The sequence below is a fragment of the Natator depressus genome, chromosome 9, assembly GCF_965152275.1.
Source record: "Natator depressus isolate rNatDep1 chromosome 9, rNatDep2.hap1, whole genome shotgun sequence".
Taxonomy (NCBI): Eukaryota; Metazoa; Chordata; order Testudines; family Cheloniidae; genus Natator; species Natator depressus.
In genome coordinates this window covers 3,766,464-3,790,242 of record NC_134242.1, presented here as the reverse complement: position 1 = coordinate 3,790,242, position 23,779 = coordinate 3,766,464, and the positions used below count along the sequence as shown (strand labels likewise).

The following is a 23,779-nucleotide window of genomic DNA, read 5'->3' as shown; positions in this document are numbered from 1 at the left end:
CTTTTGAAAGTAAGACTTGGGCTCCTAAATCAGGTAGGTGCTGTAACGCTGGGATTAAATCAGTGCCCATGTGGCACACTGGTCTAAAAGAGAATCCTGTAGAACTGCACATTATGCTGAATGAACAGTGATGTTTGCTTAACGAACCTCCTGTGTGTAAATTCTCCAGAGCGCTACGAAATCATTAACCAGTGACTGCGACGAGCCCAGTTTTTGGGTTCATTTTGGTTGCTTCATAAAGCAGTTGTAAAGCTGGCTTAACCGCCTGGGCACTACCAGATAACATCGGCCATATGCAAGACCTTACTGAGTCAATGGGAGTTTTTCCATTGGCTTCAATGGGCTTTGGATCATGCTCATGGACCTGACATAACACTGGTACTTCTCCCAGCATTGGCATAGCTGGGAAAAGAGAGACACTTGCGCTCTGGATCAGTCCGGGAATGAAGATGGCTTAAATCCCCTTTTGTCGCCCCCACCTCACCCATACCATCCTGTGCTGGGTACATCTCAGGGGGTCTGGAGAACCCAGCCCCCATGTAAATGTGAGAGAGCCATTTACTGAGCCGTCCGTCAAACCAGGCCATTGCAGATACTGAAAGCAGTCAGCGTGTGAGTCAGCAGCTCCTCTACGGAGAGGACAGGTTGGAGGGTTGCGTCACCGGGCATACGACAGGGGATACGTATAACCGAGGATGTGCAGTCAGCTCCAAGAGGACACGCATCCGAAAACAAAAGGGAATTCTGACAGATTTGTTTTCCAGTTGAACCGTCACGACCAGAGAACACTGGCATGTCCACTGCCAGCTAGAGCTTAGCCCTGAGAATTGCACATTTGATGCATTGCCTTGGATGTACATGGATAAAACAGGTGGGTGAATAAGTGCCCTGGCTAAATGCATATGGCTGGACTACAGTGAAAATACAGGTGCACAGACGCCTGAATGGAAGTGTAAATGAATGCAAAATGATCATGCTACCAAGTCTATGTTTACTGACATAAATCAGAGACACTGGTTATCTCTTGGCTATGCACAGGGTAATGGCGCAGCCAGGCAGATGCTATGGGGTGGGAATTGACAAATGCTGCCTTTCTAATGCCCAGCATAGACATGGCCAAAGGCTCACACCCCGATATTCTCTAGCTAGCACGAGCTCACGTCACAGCATTGTAAACGCCATCCAACCGAGCTTGGCCAGTAGCCCGTGTTACCTTCCTCCAGGCCCAAAACTCTTCCCCAAGCTGGCTGACACTTGACATACGTGTCCAGCTCAGTGGACAGAGCTGGTTTCCCAAACTCACCATGTGCGGCTTGGCCTCTCGATCAACCAGATGGACCTTCCCAGCCATGGTTTTGTAGTTCTCAATGTCCTGCTGCATTTCCATGTGCTCAGGGTTTGCCATGAAGAAGGTGTGAGCTGCATCTGCTGCCTCCTCCAGCTGGTTCAGCTAAAACAAGGGAAGAAACAGGCAGCTGGTAAGTGCCCTGCTAACACAAGCCAGAACCGCTCTCCATATGAAGGCACCACACTCAAGATTTCTTTCACCACCTACCACTGCTCAGCATTCCGGGGGCATTTGGGACCAAGCTACCACTGCCGCTGAACACAGGGAGGAAATCCTGCCATTTCATCTGTCCTAAGGGTGCATCAATGGCCAAAAGCAGGGACTGGGAAGGGACCAGCAGCAAATGAGATCAACATTGAGTGATGGGCGAAATCAAGAAAAAACTGAGCATGCAGAATGAAGGAAGTGATTTCAATGCCAGAGCCAGCCTGGTGCAGGGCAGTTAGAAGATAGGGAGTCTGTTCCCGCCTGCCTGCGTGACCTTGGGCAAGTCACTTTGCTTCTCTGCGACAGTTTCCCCAAGTGTACTATGGGATAGCAGCTCCTTCAGAGGTGGGTGCAGGCACAGAGCAGCAGTAACTGCTGCTTGGAGCCAGTAAATACACACAGCCTGGTGCCGAGACTGGCTATGCCTAAACCATTGTTGCCACGTTTGCCCTGACACATCGCAGAACACAAACCCTAGCACAGTGGTCCTCAAAGCCGGTCTGCTGCTTGTTCAGGGAAAGCCCCTGGCGCGTCCGCAGGTTCGGCCGATCGCGGCTCCCAGTTGCCGTGGTTCGCCGCTCCAGGCCAATGGGGGCTGCGGGAAGTGGCGCAGGCCAAGGGACGTGCTGGCCGCCACTTCCTGCAGCCTCCACTGGCCTGGAGCGGCAAACTGTGGCCACTGGGAGCTGTGATCAGCTGAACCTGCAGATGTGGCAGTTAAACAAACCGGTCCAGCGCGCCAGGGGCTTTCCCTGAACAAGCGGAGGACCGGCTTTGAGGACCACTGCCCTAGGGGATGTGTGGAAGAAATCTGGGCGGGTCTGGGGGGGGAAGCATGAAAGACCATCCCCCCATTCTAGACCCCTCTAAACTCTCTGACCTGAATCCCCACGGAAGCCCCGCACTGGGAGGGAACATCCTGCAGTGAAAGTACCCTGCCCATCTGCTTTTCCTGCAGCCAGACCCAGGGCTCCACAGGCTCTCCTTGGCTTGCACAGGGGACCATGGAGCCCTTGCCAGGCTATTTTAAATTGCAAACAGGCAGATTCTGCTGTCAATCACACCGATGTCATCTGCAGTTAATCCCACTGAGTTAAATTACTCCAGATTTACACTGGTGTAACTGCTATCAGATGCTGGCCCTGCACTGGTCAAGGCCTCCTACACATGTAGAGAGTCCAGCCCTGTGCATACCGGCTGCAGCTGCGGGATCTGCAGGGAAAGAGACAGATGTGGTAAAACATCTGCCTGCTGACAGCCATACACACCATCATGGGGAGAGAAAAGGATAGGAGACAGCTTCACTGGCTGAGGCCCCTGCCCCCAAAATTAATCACAGCACCATAGAGAAAGAGTAGGTGCAGTTCGGGAGCCAGCTCTCCAGGGGTGCCCAAGGGCTGTCCAAGCTGAAGTCTGGTTTACTAGCGGTGCTAGACTCTCAGGGCCTGGTTCTCCTCCCACGGCAGGGGGCAGATGCCCGCCAGAGGCCTACCCAGCACTGAAATCCCACTTAACCCTGGTGGTGGTTTCACCGACGCTCCCTCACGTCTCCGCTCCCTCACATCTGACTCAGTAAATGGTGGGGGCCCATGGTTGAGGAAGTAGATTGCAGCGAGGGAGAGGAGCAGGGTGGGCCTAGCCCCAGCCTGCCCTTATTGCACCAGTCTCAGCGCACGGGAGGAGGGGACGCACACCGGGAAAGCTTGTGGCGGCCACTGGATATTCTGTCTGAGTCAACCAGAAAGCCCCCCGGGGATTCCCACCTCTGCACCCCCCCTCCTCAGCAATGGGGCCTGTAGCTTCCAGCCCGAAACCTTTGTAACGATCAGCCTCCGCCGATCAAAGCCACTCGGCACAGACAGCTCATAATGGCACAAGGGTCTCCGCCCGCAACGAGCAGAGCAGGAGTCACACCCGGGGACTGCGCCTAACTGATGGGGGGGTCGGCAGGGGCACAAGGGAGCAGTGTGATGGTCTGAGAAGTGTTGTACGCAGCAGGCCCAGCACCCCAGCCGCCAGGCCACTGCCTGTGGTTTTCAGGCATCCCGGGAGAGGTGAGTTAGGAGGAGAGATTTCCCAGGCACGCTGCCCTGCCGCCACGATCGGACATTGTCTCCCTGAAATGCCTCCTGCCTGCGTACGGCACCAGGAAGCAGATTCCAGCCACACTTGTGCACATGTGGGAAATTCAGTCTCGATTACAACGATTTGACAGAGACCAAGCACGCCAGCCTTCCTCCCAGAGGGACCACAAAGCCTGGCCGGCTCCTGGCGGATGTTACTCACCCGGGAGAGAACAAGAGACCGTGCTGGACGCTGGCCAGTTCAAAGCCGCACACAGTGTCACAGCACAGCATGACCGAGGGTAAAGTGCTGTAGGGCTGCGAACACGAACCGCGTGCCACTTGGCCAGCACCGCGGGTTGTTGGTAAACCACACTGGTTTGTTTGCTTTGGTCCTGTCTGCTGCTCAGATTCCCACACCAGATAATTGGCAAGGGGGTCCTTCCATTTGTTGCCTTCTTTCTTAGTCTACGCTGTGGCTCAAGATGTAGGTCACAACGAAGTAGCACACCCTGAATCAGCAGGTTGTCTGCCCAGCACATGGCTGGACCAGCTTGCACCGGTCGGACTTTGATTTGTGTGACCAGTCACACTTTATATTACGGTTCCATTTAGCAACAGTCGATGCAGGGTTAATACATGACTGACAGATGTTTCAACAAATGATAATGCAATTGTCAGCATGTCTGCCTGGTCTATAGGTTGCTTGTGACATGGGTTATGGGAATTTATAGCACTTCTACAGGTGTTCATACCCCTCTATAACATGTACTACTTGTGTCTAACAGCTATCAATCCTTTCTAACCATTCATCAATGGAACCTAAATAATAGTGACCATTTTATGTACAGACACTCCTCACTGTAACATCCCCACACCTCATAAAGTTTGCCCTGACAACTCTCCGGTGAGTATCATCAGCTACATTTTATCCACTGGGGAGCGCAGATATGCAGAGGTTAAGGCCCAGATTCGTAAAGGGAATTAGGCACCTAAGTTTCACTGATTTCAATTGGTGCTTAATTCCCCTTTCAGGAGCTGGGCCTAAGTGACTTGCCAAAGGCCGTGCAGGAAGAATGTGGCAGAGCTCCAAGTTCCCAGCCTGGTACCCTAACCACAGGACAATCTTGTCTCTGCATTTCTCTCACTGTTTCTGCACATTTCTCACCCCTTTCCTCCATCTGTTTACAGCACATTCCAGTCAGTCCCTGAGGAACACGCTGTTCTGCAAGCAGCGGTGCAAGGCACCGAGGAGAGGGGTGAGAGTAACGGACGTGCCAGCGGGGAGCAGGGCATTATCTCGGAGCAGACTGTTTACGCCCTATGGGGAATTGCTAGTTTTGCATCAAAGGCCTGTTAAAATGCAGCTGTGACATTCTGAAAATGTATTTTCACATCTCATTGCAAAAGAAATCAAAACCCGAACTGCTCAGAGGGAGGGGGAATCTGTGATGCTTTAACTTCACACTGGATGAAAACAAACCCATTGGCAAGCTGGGACGTGCTACGTTCCACTAGGAAACCGGCCACATATTGAGCAAAGGTCAGCCCGCTCTTGAGCGATGAACACGCAAGAAAAGTCATGTTTTTATGTTCCAAATGCAAAAAAACAAAAAACCAACCCCCCCCCCAAACAAAAACAACAAAGCAAACAAAAAAAACTATACTGTGAAATCCCACAAGATATTGATGCTTTGAGGCACAGCACTGTCCCAAGCTGAACAGGTATGTTTAATCTTAGCCTAGATCATCCCAGGGAAACCTGAAGGCAGAAGGAGACCTCCACATGCAGATCTCTTCTGCTCAATGCAGAAGCTGCTTCCGTGATACTAGCTCCCACGGCCTGGCATCCAGCAGAGGGCTCTCCACGAGGTCAGGATCTCAGCAGGAGATTGGGAGCAGCGGGGTCATAAAAAAAGGGATGGCCGGAACGCCGCCCCGGGAATTGTGCCGCCCCAAGCATGTGCTTGCTTTGCCGGTGCCGAGAGCCGGTCCTGGCTGCCTTGTGGCAATTACCTAGAAGGGGCGTCCATCTGGGGCTCTGGTTCTTTCCTTGTGGCTCCCTTCAGCATGGAGACCTGAAGCCATCCCAGCTCTTTGGAATCCCCTGGAGCCTACTGGATTTGGGGACAAAGCAGCAACTCATTCTACAGGGGGAGGGGCAAACTCCGTAAGTTGGTGCTCACTGGTTTTCCCTTCCCTGTCTGGGACTAAGGCCATGTCTGCACGACATGCTAGGAGTGAGATTCCCCTGCTTGTGTACACGTATGTGAGCATAAAGAGCCAGGCAGCTGGTGGAGGGCAGGGAGCTGCAGCGGAGGCACGGCTGAGCCTGAAACCGGCGGGTATGTACGTGCTAGTCCAGTTTCAGGCATCATAGAATCACAGAATCTCAGGGTTGGAAGGGCCCTCACAAGGTCATCTAGTCCCACCCCCGGCTCAAAGCAGGACCAACCCCCAACTAAATCATCCCAGTCAGGGCTTTGTCAAGTCTGACCTTAAAAATCTCAAAGGAAGGAGATCCCACCACCTCCCTAGGTAATGCATTCCAGTGCTTCACCGCCCTCCTAGTGAAAAAGTTTTTCCTAATATCCAACCTAAACCTCCCCCACTGCAACTTGAGACCATTACTCCTTGTTCTGTCATCTGCCACCAATGAGAAAAGTCTAGATCCATCCTCTTTGGAACCCCCTCTCAGGTAGTTGAAAGCAGCTATCAAATCCCCCCTCATTCTTCTCTTCCGCAAACTAAATAATCCCAGTTCCCTCAGCCTCTCCTCATAAGTCATTTGCTCCAGCCCCTTAATCATTTTTGTTGCCCTCCGCTGGACGCTTTCCAATTTATCCACATCCTTCTTGTAGTGTGGGGCCCCAAACTGGACGCAGTACTCCAGATGAGGCCTCACCAATGTCGAATAGAGGGAAATGATCACATCCCTTGATCTGCTGGCAATGCTCCTATGTGTACAGCCCAAAATGCCGTTAGCCCTCTTGGCAACAAGGGCACACTATAAACTCATATCCAGCTTCTCGTCCACTGTAACCCCTAGGTCCTTTTCTGCAGAACTGCTGCCTAGCCATTCAGTCCCTAGTCTGTAGCGATGCATTGGATTCTTCCGTCCTAAGTGCAGGACTCTGGACTTGTCCTTGTTGAACCTCATCAGATTTCTTTTGGCCCAATCCTCCAATTTGTCTAGGGCCCTCTGTATCCTATCCCTACCCTCCAGCATATCTACCTCTCCTCCCAGTTTTGTGTCATCGGCAAACTTGCTGAGGGTGAAATCCACGCCGTCATCCAGATCATTAATGAAGATATTGAACAAAATCGGCCCCAGGACCGACCCTTGGGGCACTCCGCTTGATACTGGCTACAACTAGACATGGAGCCATTGATCACTACCCGTTGAGCCCGACAATCTAGCCAACTTTCTATCCACCTTATAGTCCATTCATCCAGGCCATATTACTTTAACTTGCTGGCAAGAATACTGTGGGAGACTGTATCAAAAGCTTTGCTACTGTCAAGGAACAACACGTCCACTGCTTTCCCCTCATCCACAGAGCAAGTTATCTCGTCATAGAAGGCAATTAGATTAGTCAGGCATGACTTGCCCTTGGTGAATCCACGCTGACTGTTCCTGATCACTTTCCTCTCCTCTAAATGCTTCAGAATTGATTCCTTGAGGACCTGCTCCACGATTTTTCCAGGGACTGAGGTGAGGCTGACTGGCCTGTAGTTCCCTGAATCCTCCTCCTTCCCTTTTTTAAAGATGGGCACTACATTAGCCTTTTTCCAGTCGTCCGGGACTTCCCCCGATCGCCATGAGTTTTCAAAGATAACTACGGTTACATCCACTACTGTGACCCTTGATGCACTTCTATTTATACTTGTGCTCGCTCAATGAGAGCAAGCATGAGCACGCGCACACGAGCAGTGGAATCACACCCCTCACCTGTAGTGTAGAGGTAGCCAGATTGGCATGTCTGCCCAGTAACTAGCCACCTGCAGATGTCCCATGGTAGCTGAATCAGGCTCGCGGGGCTCCTACGGTGCAGAGTCTACACAGCAATGAAACAGCCCCACAGCCCAAGCCCTGCACACGAGTTAGCTGGCACAGGCCAGCCCCGGGCTTTTCCTTGCTGTGTAGACAGACCCTCAGTGGTAACTGGGCTTGGCTACAGCTGGCCAGATGGTGCACACAGCTGTCCTCTGCCTAGCACTGCTGCAGTACTCAGGACTCCTGGCTTTAGAGAGGGCTTGTTCCCGGTACGTTACCAGAACAGCACTGTCAAGAAGCCCCGTGTTTATGTTTAATGCTGCTTTGAGCAGGAATGGCCTGGAGCCGAGTAAGAGTGGCAGCCTTGGAATTCAGCTAGAGCAGAAGAATTCCTCTGGAAGCAGCAGGCCCGGCTGAGTGGCTGCAAACCTGTTCCCATTCGGAAACTGGAGCTGGCTGCCAGGGCTCATAAAAGAGGCCAGTTGTTTAACTGGCAGAGCGACACCTCCCCCTGCACTGTATGCACGGTTCAGTGGGGCTTGGGAAAATACAAGGCTCGATGAGGATGTATATTTTTGTTCTGAGGCAGCTTTTTCTAAAAGTTTAGTGGGAACATATTTTGGCAGCAAACAAACTGGCTAGTACCATTCGAGTCTCCTCTTGCAAACAAAAATTCCAAGTGGCAAAAATGCATTAAGAAGCTACAGAATTGGATTTCCTTTAGCACTGTAAGAACTAGTAGGGAATTAAAAAGAACAGCAAGCCACCGAAAATAATTTTACATGAACAGAAAGCAAGCGAGCAAGCTTGGGGAATCAGAGAAGTGTCCTCAAGTCCAGCCACCCATTTCCCAGACTTCCTAGCGTTTTCCCAAAACATGGCCCTGTGTTTGTGGTGCAGCGTGGGGAAACTTGACTGTCCACCTAACTTGACTGGTCAGAGGACAAAAAGTTGGCCTGTGGGATCATGGGATACTTTTAGCAGCCTCCCGGAGTACAAGTCCAGTGGGGCGGTGTCTACACTGCAAAGCAATAGGGCTTGAACCCTGGGCCCCAGCTTGATTTAGGCTCGAACTCTACACCCTCGGTCTGAGCCCTGGGTTAAGGTGATTTATGTGTAGATGGAAGGGGGGTTAGGGTTGAACCCGAGTTCGAACCCTGGGCTTACATTGCAGTGTAGACGTACCCGGAGGGTGCGAGCCCTGCAAGGACAAGCCAGCTGACGAAGCCTCAGGTTTTTTAATCGCAGTGAAGACATGCCCTAAGGGACTTAGCCTGCGGGCACAGAAATCAATTGCAGACCTCGGAACAGAAACAGTGTCCTTACTGTCACTCCCCTACCTTCCCTGGGTGGCATGTGGAGGGGACGCTACAGATCATGTGGAGGCTGAGATACAAACTTGGGAGAAAACAACTTTCTTCCAGTGGCTGGAATCCTACAGCAGGTGTCCCCCCACAGCCGCCTTCAGAATCCTCCTGGCTCTGCGGCAAATGCTAACATGGAAAAACACTTCAGATGAAGATAGGAATCAACTCCAGTGGCATGCTCCATGAACTTTGCCTATCCTGTCATACTCCTGCTTTTCTCATTGGTAACAATGGGCTGAATCAGCCCTCAAATCAACACAGATTTCAGAGTAACAGCCGTGTTAGTCTGTATTCGCAAAAAGAAAAGGAGTACTTGTGGCACCTTAGAGACTAACCAATTTATTTGAGCATAAGCTTTCGTGAGCTACAGCTCACTTCATCGGATGCATACTGTGGAAACTGCAGAAGACATTATATACGCAGAGACCATGAAACAATACCTCCTCCCACCCCACTCTCCTGTTGGTAATAGCTTATCTAAAGTGATCATCAAGTTGGGCCATTTCCAGCACAAATCCAGGTTTTCTCACCCTCCGCCCCCCCCCCCCCCCCCACAAACTCACTCTCCTGCTGGTAATAGCCCAAAGTGACCACTCTCTTCACAATGTGTATGATAATCAAGGTGGGCCATTTCTTGCACAAATCCAGGTTCTCTCACCCCCTCACCCCCCTCCAAACCCCCCCCCCCCACACAAACCCACTCTCCTGCTGGTAATAGCTTATCTAAAGTGACCACTCTCCTTACAATGTGTATGATAATCAAGGTGGGCCATTTCCAGCACAAATCCATGGTTTAACAAGAACGTCTGGGGGGGGGGGGGGGTTAGGAAAAAACAAGGGGAAATAGGTTACCTTGCATAATGACTTAGCCACTCCCAGTCTCTATTCAAGCCTAAGTTAATTGTATCCAATTTGCAAATGAATTCCAATTCAACAGTTTCTCGCTGGAGTCTGGATTTGAAGTTTTTTTGTTGAAGAATTGCAACTTTCATGTCTGTAATCATGTGACCAGAGAGATTGAAGTGTTCTCCGACTGGTTTATGAATGTTATAATTCTTGACATCTGATTTGTGTCCATTTATTCTCTTATGTAGGTGCCACAAGTACTCCTTTTCTTTTTGCAAATCAACACAGGCACTTTGCCTGGGAACTGAAGCTCGCTGAGATTTCCACCACTGTAGTCAAATTTCAGACAATAAAACCTCTAAACTCTAAGATTTTGTTCTATTGCCCTAACTCAGCCAAAGTCCACTGACTGGTCCAATTCCCAGCAGCCCCAGAGCAGGGCTGCCTGAGAAGGAGCATGTGCGATTGCCTTTGAAAAGAAAATGTAAGCCCCAGTCAGAGGGCATGTCAAAACAGGCTCCAGCTTTGTCCTTTGAACAGCAAAGCACCAGGGCACAGCGATGCCCAGAAGAACTTGAACAATTTGTCCTGTGCAAACTTGAGAATATTTTTGGCTTTAACCCTGTAGTTACAACCTGTGCAGGAAACAGAGGCTGGCTTTGCTCTTCCTGCAAAACAATAGCTCTCCCGTTTGTGTATTCAATCCAAACGGAAGTGAAAGTTTGAGTTTACACTACAGCACAAAAGAGAGAGAAAAAATGAGAATTATGTCTTGCAACTTAGTTGATCAGGTAAATTCTACTTTATCCATTTTACAGATGGGAAAAATAAGGTTAAGGGAAGTAGTGTGATGTGTCCACGGTTATATTATATAAATAGGTGTCAATTCTTAGCATTGAACTCAGGAGTCCTAACTCAAAGTCTCCCCTAAACCCTGGCCACAGAGGGTACGTCTACCCTGGAATAAAAGACCCGCTGCACAGCTACACCTGGCCTTGGTAAGCCGCCTCGGGCTTGCAATGCTCGGCTCACAGGGCTAAAAACTGCAGTGTAGACATTCAGGCTCTGGCTGAAGCCAGAGCTCTGGGACCCTCCCCACCACGGGGTCCCAGAGCTCAGGCTCCAGATGGAGACTGAATGTCTACACTGCCATTTTACAGTCTGCAGCCTGAGTCCCGCGAGCCTGAGCAGCTGACCCAGGCCAGCCACGGGTGCCGTACCACAGCATCTCAATGACCTGGTTGTAAGAATGGTTTTAATGTGGACAAAACAGCTACTTACTGACAGCAGAGTATCAGGAATCTTGGGGTCCAGTCCGGCTTCTGAAGGGAGTGATCTCTCGTGGTCACAGACCCTTCTGTCCCTATCCGTGTCCCGTCTCTTTCCATCCCAACCCCAGATCTCTGTCCCAGTTTTTTCCCCCAGCTCTTCATCCTCATCCCTGTGCCGGTCTCCTTGCTCACTCTCGGTCACCCCCACGGGGGCTCCTCGTCTGATCAGTCATACCCCAAACCCCAGCTCCCAGTCTCCCCCACCTCCCCAGGCTCAATCTTCTCCCTCTTCCTTTCCTTCCTTTGCCCAAAGGTAAGGAATTGAGAACACAAGAGAGACAGGCTCCCTGCCCTCAGCTCCAGAGCCAGCACCCTTAGCCACCAGGTTGGAGCACGCTTGGTCACTGTGTGGGATGGTGCATGCATAGTCTGGTCACATGCAGGAGCGGTGAGAGATTGGAGCACGCTCCGTGCAGATGGAAGCTTCAGAGATTTAGCTGCCAGCATCTGTAAAGTGAGATTTTTTCCAAAGTCTTATAATTTGGCCAAATTTGGGTGCATTTTCGTGAGAACCATAAAAGCCATAATCCTGGCACCAGGACGACCCCCTCTTCCCCCACCAGCTCTGCTCCAAAGCCTGGGGGCACTAGCGCTGTTCAATGAAATGGTTATACGAATGTTTTTAAAGTGGACAAAACAATGTCTTTTCTCCTTCTTAGAAACGACAGCCATTTATGCTGAAAAACTATCCAAACGCACCCACCCGGAGGCACCCGCCTGGAAAATGTCATCCCCAGTGGCTGAAGTTTGGCAAAGTTATAACTGAAAACTGGGTCTTACAAGAAGTCGTCTCAGGCAACCTTAACTAGTGGCAGTGCTACCAGCTCAGCCTATAAGTACAGCAGGTTAATTGGTGACAAGAGGACATTAGAGAAAAAGAAGCAGCTGATTTGAGATTACATCGATGATTGATGTTAAGGAAATCTTTGCACTGTTCAGAGCTATTTACAGTGCAAACTTCAGCCTTGATCTCTCTCATTCTTGTTAACTTTGCAGTCCTTTGCTTCCAAAGGTTGTGTGTTTAATTCTACCAATAAGCTCAATCCAGCTCTCTGCAGCACCAGGATGTGAAGCGAAATGCTGTGTGGTGCGACTGGATTGTTCTTGCGCTTGCTGGTTCCCATTTCTTTTTGAAAGGTGTATAACCCACCAGTAGGTCCTGTGATGGTTTCAGCTCTTCCTGGGGAAACTCACTCTTGTGCAGAGGGCTCGAATAATTCCTGAACAATAGAGAAGTCGCACCTAACTCCTCAAAATAGGGTGCAAGCAGTGCTGAGATCGAGTGCTGGGTGAAACTCAGAACATCTGAGCTCCACCCTTTCAGGGTATCCCCTTCTGTGTTTGCTTCTGAAATATTCAAGTTGCCCTAGAAGCCAAGCAGTGATAAGTTTCTACTTGTCTTGGAGTGTTTAAATAGAAGCATATATATAAACAAATTCCAAACCAGTAAGCTGTTCTCAGAAGCTAGGGTACAGATGTATTATGAAACACACCGGGGTCTGCTGCCAAATTCCCTCGAGACCCAAGGGAGAGGAAGAATGGTTTAAAGTACAGGACTTGGACTCAGGAGACTTTGGTTCAGTTTCTGGTGCCATCGCAGACTCAGTGTGTAGCCTCAGGCAGGTCACAAACTGATGGAGAGCTAAGTCACAAAGTAAAATAGGAATAATAATAAATAATGCTTCTTTCCTCCACCTTTTCTCGGTCTTCTCTACATACAATTTCCCTGGGACAGGGAACTTCTCTTACTAAGCGTATGTAGAGAGTGTGTGTAGCATATGGGAAATCCCATTCTTGATTGTGGACACTATACTATTAACAACAACTACTAGTGGATGGAAAAACAGGATCTCAAAAACTATATATTAGAATTGGACAAAGTACAGAGAAGGGCAACAAAAATTATCAGGGGTGTGAAACAGCTTCCATGTGAGGAGAGATTAATAAGACGGGGGCTGTTCATCTTAGAAAAGAGACGACTAAGGGGGCATATGATACAGCAAGTGAACAGGGAAGTAGTGTGTTATGTGAAGGCATAAATAAGAACCAAGGGTCACCCAATGCAAACAACGGGCAACTGGTTTAAAACTAACAAAAGGAAGTACTTCTTCATACAAAGCACAGTCAACCCGTGGAACTTGTTGCCAGGGGATGTCGTGAAGGCCAAAAGTTTAGCTGCGTTCAAAAAGGAATGAGAAGTTCCTGGAGAATAGGTCCATCAATGGCTTTAGCCATGAAAGTCAGGTATGCAACCCCATGTTCTGGGTGTCCCTAAACCTCCAACTTTTGTCCCTAAACAAACTCCAAGAAGCCGGATGACAGGGTTGGATCACTCTAAAGTGCCCTGTTCCGTTCATTCCCTCTGAACCATTCGGCACTGGCCACTGTTGGAAAACAAGATCCTGGGGTAGATGGACCCTTGGTCTGACCCAGTGTAGCCATTCTTATGTATCAGACCCTTACAGTACAATACATCTTGAATTACACTAACACTCCCGGAATGACGTTGTGGGAATACCTTCAAAGTTTTACATCAAAACCTTTACATTTCAACTGCAAGGTCACATAAACAGAGCACAGCATCAAGAAATATGCAAGAGCCCCGAAACACTATCGCGGGGTCAGCTCAGCTGTGGCAATGACTAGAGCAGGAAAATGAGGAAAAAAGCGCCTTTTTTGAATTTTGAAAAGTGAAATGAAATTTTTCAGCTCAAAACCAAAACTCGTTTAATTTTGTTGGCAAATGGAAAGATTTCAAAGGAAGTTTGAAAACCTATTTTCATCAAAAAATGTTTAGATGAAAGAATTTCAACCGATTGTAGTTTACACTTCTGCAGGGGATGGACAAACTGTGGCAAACTACTGAATAAAATATTTGTTCTGTGTTTGTACAGCTCCTGGCACAACAGGGTGAAATCCAGACCCTATTATAGTCAGCGGGAGTTTTGCCATTGACTTTAATGGGGCAGGATTTCATCCAAAATTAGTGACTTTCGGAAACTTATATGGGAAAGATTTGAACAGGGTAAGGACTGAAGTCAGACTGCAGGATGGACCTCAAGTTAGTACCTGCCTGGTCTTAGCACGATTTATAGTGTCACTTGACACCTAGAGTGCAGCCAGTTGGTTACTTCAATAGTGAAAATCCTAGATGGGGAATGACTACCATTGCTCTCAGAGGCTGTATGATAATGTATCAATACAGTATAAACAGCTTGCTCACAATTCACCCTCTTTCTGGTTTTCATTACGAAGCCAATACAGTCTTTCCCCAGCAACCCAATCTAAATCCTTTGCCTTTCTATGATTGCAGGTTAGCAACCAGCAAGGTTTAATACATAATACTCTCTACATTCTTCCCATTTGCTTGGCAACACTGTACCACTAAGGTATCTCGAACACATCTTACACAGAGTATGATATTATTAGCACTTTGGCTGCTGCTTCATTTTTAAAAGGATAACATCATAAAATCATCATGGACATGTCATGTAATCCCAATCCTGAACGCCCATCTGCAATCAGCTCTGGCTAGCTCAGCTCCATTCCAGGAGAACTGTTTTTAACTTGGACTTGTGCGTAATAATAATTCTGATAAGGACTTGGACTCATTCGCATGGTGATAGATCCTAAAAAACCCCCAGACTGATCCCAAGTCGCTAAGTGCTGTTAAAATACACACAAAAACACAGTCTCTTCCCCTGCGCAATCTGCAACAAGACGCAACGACAAAGCAACGCTAGTCAATAGCTAAAAATTATGACCCTAACCCCGCAATCACTTAGGCACGTACATGACTGTACTCGGGTGAACAGGGCCACGGAGTGCAATTGGACGGCTCACCTGAGTAAAGCTATACATGTGCTTAAGTGACTGCGGGATAAAGATCTACAGTGCTGGAAACAAAATGGAATGATCTATTGCCAGATTTCTGGAGCAAGCAATCCATGGTGTTATAGTGGCTTATTCCTGCATTCTTCTCTGTGTGTGTTTAGACAGACAGACAAAGTGCGTATTCTGTACACTGTTACTAAGTTACAGGAACATTTTCAAGTTGCAAAGTGAATGACTCAAAAGTTAGGAAATACCAGAATGAATGTAGCCTATTCAATGTTAATTCAAACTCCTTTTCCATAAGTACACGACACAGAAATTACATGGTCTCCTATGACTTTTGCCACAAGCTCCCCTTCCTCTCCTGTCTCTTATTTCAATACATCATCATCTGTCAGGATCCATGAGCTGTCCAGTGTGACTGGCCCAATTCATCCAATTTCCATAATGGATTTCAGAGCCAGTCATGCAGTGTGGGGAGCTGGGGATAGGGGCGAGAAAGGAGGGAGGAGAGAGGGGGGAAAAAGGGGGGAAAGAAACCAAAACCAAAAACCCACACACCTAAATTCAGCAGCCTCTTGAAACTTGGAGAGAGCCACAGTTCTCCAACTGTGCCTGAAGAATTTGGTCTTTTATTTTGCAAATGGCTTGGCACAGCTGATGGCTGTGTGCACTTCAGAGGTGATCAAGCACACAGCTACTTCTGTCGGGGTCAATTTATAATGCAGTCCTAATTTCCTCTCCAATTTGTGTTTATGAAATGCACTTAATGTTCCGCACAGACTACTTCCCTGTGAGAAATGCTAGGCAAGCAAACACAAACAACTCAAGCACTTCCCCCATCTTGTAGCTCTCAAAGGCCTAAATATACCGCTTTCCCCTTGAAATAGCCGCGATTCCTTACTCAGACAAGGGCTCTTATTTTTCCGGGTACTTCAAAAAACGGTTTGAACATTGGAGAACTCACTCGAGGAGGAATGTGCAGTGACTGCTGGCCAAAGCTTATTTCATTCCACAGGCCAGACCTGAAGGGATGCTTAAAGAAGTGAGGCTTGCCCATCCCAGCTCACTGGGGTGGAACACAGGACCTTTGCTAGGGCATTTCTCACTGCAGTGGCTGACACAGAAAGTCATAGCATCCAGATCCATCCAAACCCATCCCTGTACACAACTCCATCCCATGACACGTGGCGCCCACCAGGGTAAACACAGAGCAGCCTGGATGTGAGTGGCACTGGTTGAAAGGACGTAGGGATACACTTAGATACTATGGCACCCAACAGCATAGAAATACGACAGACAGAACATCCTGCAGCGACCGCTTCTGGAATTATTTATGCTAATTTCTGTTCATTCAAATACATCTCGGTTACTTAGGGAGGTGGTGGAATCTCCATCCTTACAGGTTTTTAAGGCCCAGTTGGACAAAGCCCTGGCTGGGATGACTTAGTTGGGGATTGGTCCTGCTTTGAGCAGGGGGTTGGACTAGATGACTGCCTGAGGTCCCTTCCAACCCTAATCTTCTATGATCTCCTTGGTAAGTATGCTTTTCCTGTGCTAAACTCTATGGGCTGGATTGCAGCTGGTAGCTATGACAGTACATAGGGTTGGGAAGAGGTGCCAGAAGACACATGGCTCAGGAGCACAGGCTGAGGCTCCAGAGGGTATGTCTAGACTGCAATGTAAACCCAGGGTTAGTAGAGCAGACCCTGGGTTTGTTAGCCTAGGGCTTGAGCATCTACACTCATTTGTAACCCCAGGTTAGGGATTGTTGAACCTGGGAACCAACCTGGAGCTCCAGCACCCGAGTCCCATTAGGAGTCCCCGAGTCCAACTACCCATATCCCAGACTTCCTAGGGTGCTCCCAAAATGTGGCCACTCTAGCCCTGTGTTCATGGTGCAGTGTGGGAAAACTTGGCTGTCCAGAGGACAAAGAAAGTCAGACCATGGGATTGTGGAACACTTCTGGTGGACTCCTAGAGCACGAGTCTGAAGGGGCCATGTCTCCATTACAAAACAATAGGGCTTGAACCCTGGGTCCCGGCTTGACTCAGGGTCGGACTCTCCACCTCCACCCCCGCAAAGGGTCCTGGGACCGAGCCCTGGGTTAGCGCGATTTGTGTGTAGACTAAATGGGGGTTAGGCTTAAGCTTTACTTCAAACCCTGGGCTTACACTGCCGTATAAACGTGCCCAGAAAGTTTGGCCATAACGTGTCTCCTGAGCCCAGGCCTCTGAAATGAGGGGGGCTCGAAGGGCACGGGACATCCCCCCCTGCTCCAACCTCTGGGGCATCTGAAGTGGCTGGACTCAGAGACCTGCTGCCAGGGCAGGGTACCTGCCACACAAGCATGTCCTGTGCAGAAGGCTTGAGAAAGGATTCCAGCTGCATCAAGCGCACTAGTTAAAATGAAACGATCCAGTTTTCATAACTTCAGGGGGAGTGGCTGGCTCAGGGATTGGTAAGAGGTTGTGCAGCATGGTGTGATGCCAGATCAGCTGAGTAGAGACAGACAGTCGTTCCCGTCTGACATGGAGTACCGACACTAGGGTTCGATCCAGTTCCTAGCGGCCAGGTGTCCACGTCTCATGAACCAACAACACAGCTGCTGCCCAAGAGAGTCTCGGAAGTCCAAGGGCTCAACTGATGGTGGAGAATGGAATGATCTCCAGGCACTGGCTCCCTGCAGCTCAGGGATTGCGTGGCATCAATTGGCAGCCGGTGGGAAGCTTGTATGGTTGCTGACCCCCGTAGTGACCCGTTTAACCACAGAACTGACATCTCCCTTTGGTACCGGAAAATCTGATCTCGTCAGTCTTTTTAATCAAGTGGCCAGCTGCACTTCTAGCCCAAAGAGCTTCCCCCTGCCTAATCTGCAACAAGACCATAGTTGAGACTAGGTCACAAGCTATTTACATCTGTCACCTTGCAACTTGCTTTTGCCTGCTATGCTGAAGGCTCTGCAGAAGACACAACACAATCATTGTCCAGTAAAGTGAACATTTTAATTCCCCTGCTATCTATGCTGATGTGCTCCACATCTCAGGGGTGTCTATTGCAACTCAGCACTCAGGTTTCTAGGTCACTTGGGTAAAGTTTTAAAAAAACACCAAAAAAAACTATGACCCAACCCCAGTTGCTCAGCTGTACTCTAGGGCTACCAGTAGGTAGCAAGAAGCCCTGCCATGCATACTGCAGTAAATTGTCAATGCACTCTTACAGTAGCAGGTGTTGACAGAAATGAGAGTTACAGAACCAAAGAGGGGTTTTCAGACTGAATATTATTGCAACCCGCATCACACAAATTGACTCAAAAGTACACGAACTCTGACAGAGGAGTGAAAGGAAGCTACTTGAGCGGGTTTCGTGCATCTTTGGAAGAGCTGAATGGGCTTTTCTGCCTTCCTTAACTTCATAGAATATCAGGGTTGGAAGGGACCTCAGGAGGTCATCTAGTCCAACCCCCTGCTCAAAGCAGGGTCAATCCCCAACTAAATCATCCCAGCCAGGGCTTTGTCAAGCCTGACCTTAGAAACTTCTAAGAAAGGAGATTCCACCACCTCCCTAGGGAACGCATTCCAGTGTTTCACCACCCTCCTAGTGAAAAAGTTTTTCCTAATATCCAACCTAAACCTCCCACACTACAACTTGAGACCATTACTCCTCGTTCTGTCATCTGCTACCACTGAGAACAGTCTAGATCCATCCTCTTTGGAACCACCTCTCAGGTAGTTGAAAGCAGCTATCAAATCCCCCCTCATTCTTCTCTTCTGCAGACTAAACAATCCCAGTTCTCTCAGCCTCTCCTCATAAGTCATGTGTTCCAGTCCCCTAATCATTTTTGTTGTCCTCTGCTGGGTGTTTTCCAATTTTTCCACTTTTTCCACATCCTTCTTGTAGTGTGGGGCCCAAAACTGGATACAGTACTCCAGATGAGGCCTCACCAATGTTGAATAGAGGGGAACGATCATGTCCCTCGATCTGCTGGCAATGCCCAAATTGAAACTTGTTTCGGTCTTTTCTCAGAAGTCTGCAAGCTGTTTTGTTGCCTTTTCAGAGCAGAGAGATATCCTATGTGTCGGCAAACATATCTTGAAGCAGACGGTTAGCACTGCCCATTCATACCATTACTGAATGCTGTACTGGGGGAAGAGGGAAACATTAGAAGGGAACCAACCACCTCCAATTTAATGTGCCCTGGGTGTGATGATATTCACAAGGTCTGAGATGATCTTATTGATACTGCTGTTCCCTGGGACAGGAGCTCCTCTTTTACATCAGTCTCAAAATATCACTCCAGACTTTAGCATATTAAAAGAAGGTGACAGTCTGCTTTAACTATGTCCCAGTTACCCTGTAGGGGCCCAAGTCCAACATTTGTCGCCAGGCATGATCCGCTTTGACTTCAAGAGAGGTGCCAGCACCAGAGAGAGAAATTTGCCCTAGAAAACTATATTCCAAGATGGGGCCTTTGTCCATAGGTCTCGGATTATTAGACGTCTGTATAGGCCTTCAAGTGTGAAAATCCATTTCCTTCCCAGAACACTTGTCTATTTGCAGTCTACCCGCTCAGGTTATGTAAAACAGGACTCTGTGCTACAACCTGCTTAGACAGAAGGTTCTTACCTTAAAAGATTTAGTCACCACATTGCTTTTTTCCTCATTGCCTTCGACATGCCCACTACCCAGGACAGAAACACGTACTTTATGACTCTTTGGAGGCCCCCCTACTTTTTTTTGGAGAGATTCTTCCATCCCCAAAATATAATCAATCTCCAGTTTGCTCTGGATGTTCCCTTTTTAAATAGTTTCGATGTGTCTCAAACTAGCACATTAGTCTTCTGTTGGAGCAAAATGGAGCAAATATATGCTCATCACGACAAGGGAGGGTTGGCCTGGGTATGTCCTGAAAAAGCTACCTTGAGAGGCAAATTATACATACTACACAATCATACTTACCAGTATGCACACTGGCATGGGCATGCACACACCACAGAGCCAGACTGGATCAGGTTTTGGAACAGTCTCCAAAAGGAGGTGGCCCTTTGGAGCATCCTTACTTTGGAAATTATAACTGGGCTGAACAAACTCTGAGAAAATATTCCACAGGGAACAATCCTGCATCTGCTGCAGGGAGCTAGACTAGCTGTGTGTGTGTGTGTGTGTGTGTGTGTGTGTGTATACACACACACACACACACACAGAGGACCAAAAGATTCGGGGGGGGGGGAGGGATAGCTCAGTGGTTTGAGCACTGGCCTGCTAAACCCAGGGTTGAGAGTTCAATCCTTGAGGGGGCCATTTAGGTATCTGGGGCAAAAATTGGGGATTGGTCCTGCTTTGAGCAGGGGGTTGGACTAGATGACCTTCTGAGGTCCCTTCCAACCCTGATATTCTATGATTCTCCAGTCTGATAAGGCCACTTTGTAGTGGGTAAGCAACACAGAGTGGCCATAAAGTAGCTGGAGGAGGTCATCAGAGAATTACCCCTGTTCCAAGGAACTCTCCACTAGTGTGAGGCCAGTGGAAGCACTGTACTACCTTCTGCACTAGCTACCCCCATCCCCAACATAAGGAGAGTAGGAGTGCACTGGGGGCATTCTAGGGGTGGTGGGTGATCAGATTAGGGTGTGTATGACCACAATTTGCTTTGCCCCATCCTCCAGTGGTTTAAGGGAAGGTTGCACAAGGACAGTCCCAACTTGCACCAGAGCTGATAAGTCCTGAATCAGAGAGCCCCATCTGGCCCCCTGCAGCTCCCCACTCTCCATGCTGCCTAAGCTGTGCTCAGACGGAGTTGAGAATCAAGCCTTTCGTACATATATTTGTGCTTGTGCATCACATGCCTTACGCTCTCGCACGTACACAATTCAGCAAGTCAGGCAAAAGGATCATCACTCATACCCAAGTTACTTGCTGAACCATTTCCCAGAAGAAAAACACCTCCCACTCCCAAATCCCAAACACACTGAATATGTCCTAGGATATATCATGGGAGCATGCAGCCGGAGATCTGTGTGTATTTATGGTCTTGCACTGAGCCTTCACTATGATTGATCATGCAAATTGCTCCCGTTGGGATTTTCTCCCAAGAAAATTTGATTCTGTTTAACACACTCAGAAGAAGGCTAAGTCATGCATTAAATAACACTTTATAAAAGAAAACTCTCCTAGAACACGCCCTGTTGGCTCTCTTGGCAAATAGTTAAGGCTGAAGCTGAAAACTGGATGTAAACAGAAGGCTGTGCAGAGTGAATTCTTTCCTCCATTCCAGTAGGTGCAACACACGCAGCCCATACTCACGCTGAAGTCACGCCAAGGGTGTATCTGGCAGTATGCAAATTCCACCACCCTATTTTGTAGCGCAATACTGGACCAGGAAGATTCACTCATACCAGGTGACACATGGCCAATGGGACATCTGGCGAAGTTGAGCCCTTGCAGCTCAAGGTAGAACTGGGCCCAAAGAACCTACTATTAAAAGAGATCAATCAACAGGAGCTGAAGACACCAATTAGCTACACTGGAGCTTGTGGTGGAAAACACTATAAATTTGACAATCCAGGTGCCTCATCAATTTCTCCTGCTTGGGCCTGGTAAGAAAATGTATGTATTCTATGTATTTAAATGGATGCAAACATAAATCAGATGGCAAATGAGTAAGTGGCAAAAGGTTCTCCTTTCATAACTCCCATTGGGACTGGCAGAATTTTATTTAGCCTTTGGGAAACGCTAAAGAACAGTTTACCTTTTGGTACTTGTAAGAAAAAACACTTCACATATTTTTTGGTCAAGCTAGATCAATAGACTTACAAATGCACCCCAGTTCACCTCCTGAGCCTCTGAGGTCTTTTGTGGCCAGGCATTATTGCCTTTAAAGCCACATGTGAACAGCAATATACAGCACCAAACCAGGGGTGAAAGTAACTTAAAGGACTTACCGGTACTCCGGAGTCCTGAGCAGGGGTGTGTGGCCTCTACTGGAAGAGGCGTGGCCTCAACCGGACAAGGCGGGGCCTTTACATACCCAGGCCCTTTAAAAATCAAGATTTAAAGGCCCCAGGGCTCCGGCTGCGGCTGGGAGCCCTGAAGCCTTTAAAATCACCCCTGGAGCTCCCAGCTGCACAGGCAGCTGGGAGCCCCAGGGCAATTTAAAGGGCCCCAGGCTCTGGCTGTCGCTACCGCAGCAGAGCGCCACGGGGGCTGCGGCCACTGCGCTTTAAATGTGCAGCAAGAGCAATTTTAATGTGCAGCAAGAACAATTGTGGCGTACGTCATAGAAGTCTGACAAAGACAAGGAAGCAGGACTGTGCATTTATTGTATTCTCTGCAGCCACTAGGCATGGGAGCACGACAATACTTGATATTTATATCGCACCTTCCAACGTTAAAGATCTGAAAACATCTCAAATGCCACCACGGAAATGCAGACACTTCCTCGGAGATGAGGGGCAGCAACCAAGCAGACCAAGGAGTTTGCAGGCAGAAAACCAGGAAACACTCCTACATAAAAGGCTTGTGGGCTCCAAGGTCCAAGCAGAGCAGACCTCACCTCAGTTTTTAAGGACTAATCCCAAAGACATGTAAAGTACACAGAACCCAATTTACAATATGTACACCAGCAACGATGAAGGGCTGATCAGAATGCCAGGATTGGAATGTGTGTTTCTTATATAATCCTAATCTAAAATCTAGGCCACTAAAACATCCCCTTCATTACAGCACAGAACCTCCGCTGGTTTGCAGACGCCTGCTGTGATGGAACAGCAGTTCAGACCCATGCTTGTGTAGCTGAATTGAGGAAACATGTTCCGTAGGAAGATCTATGAGCTTCACAATAAACTCTGCTGTACACAATAGGCTGTTCGATCTACCTACCTACCTACCATTAGCAGAGCACACTGAGCTTCACAACAGCAGGCTATGCCGGTTTACTATCAGGGTACAGCAATTCTTCTGCCTGTACTGTACCCGCTGACACCTCCCTGCAATCTCTGCAAAAAGCAGTATTGTAAGAGTTAATTAGGAGGTTCACGGTGCAATGAGAGAAGTCAGAGAATGGACCACAGTCTCTCTCTACGGGCACAACACAGTCCCCTTGACAGAAGATACATCAGACACAACAGACCACTGATATCAACCATCAACCATCCTCAGTGTCTCAGCTTATCCATTTCTCTTGCCTTTTTTCATTTTTTCCTTTCCGGGAGGACATAAGCAAACAGGACCTTTCCAGGTGAGGGGTTTGTCTGCTCGGGCTTCCTGCCTCTCATCCAGTGTCCTAACACACCATTTCAAACACCACAACCACTGGCTCTTGTGAGGTTTATTGCATCATAAGGAGAGGACGCGTGACACCAGGTGTGGGAGCAGATGAAGAGCTAAGCAGCAGGGCCACTATTTTCATGCTGATGTCTCCAGCAGTAACTAAAAAAAAGATGGAAGAAAAACAAGACAGAAAACTGTAGGAGCCAGAAACACTTCAACAATAGAACGGTTTCCCCCAGAGTGCCACAACGGCTCAGCACCTCTTAAAAGACTCAAATGATGAGCTGCTGAATGTCCAGCATGCTGCCATTACTGAGCATTGTCCAGGCACTTCCAAGAGCTGCTTCTCCCTGATGCCCTTTCAAGAGAGAGCTCGAGTTAGTTACAACCATCAAGCGCAGGCAACCAAGACACAACAGATCCAGCGAGTAAGAACACACTTTTACATAGCCACTTTTCTGACTTAAAAACAGACTTGTGTCTAGCTGTAATTGGCTTGTCTCAGCACTGCTCCAAG

At 48.5% G+C, this 23,779-nt stretch overlaps 1 protein-coding gene across 4 annotated transcripts in view; it reads right to left on the bottom strand.

The window, feature by feature from the left end:
• Positions 1–23,779, bottom strand: part of P3H2 (prolyl 3-hydroxylase 2) — a 120,231-nt gene that overhangs the window by 29,393 nt on the left and 67,059 nt on the right. For 3 of the 4 annotated variants that reach the window (XM_074963349.1, XM_074963353.1, XM_074963350.1), the window contains exon 2: positions 1,304–1,450. In XM_074963349.1, the coding sequence (XP_074819450.1) occupies positions 1,304–1,450 (147 nt within the window). Of the gene's footprint in view, positions 1–1,303; positions 1,451–9,834; positions 9,985–23,779 lie in introns of those variants that run through there. The other variant, XM_074963352.1, reaches the window with a different exon arrangement.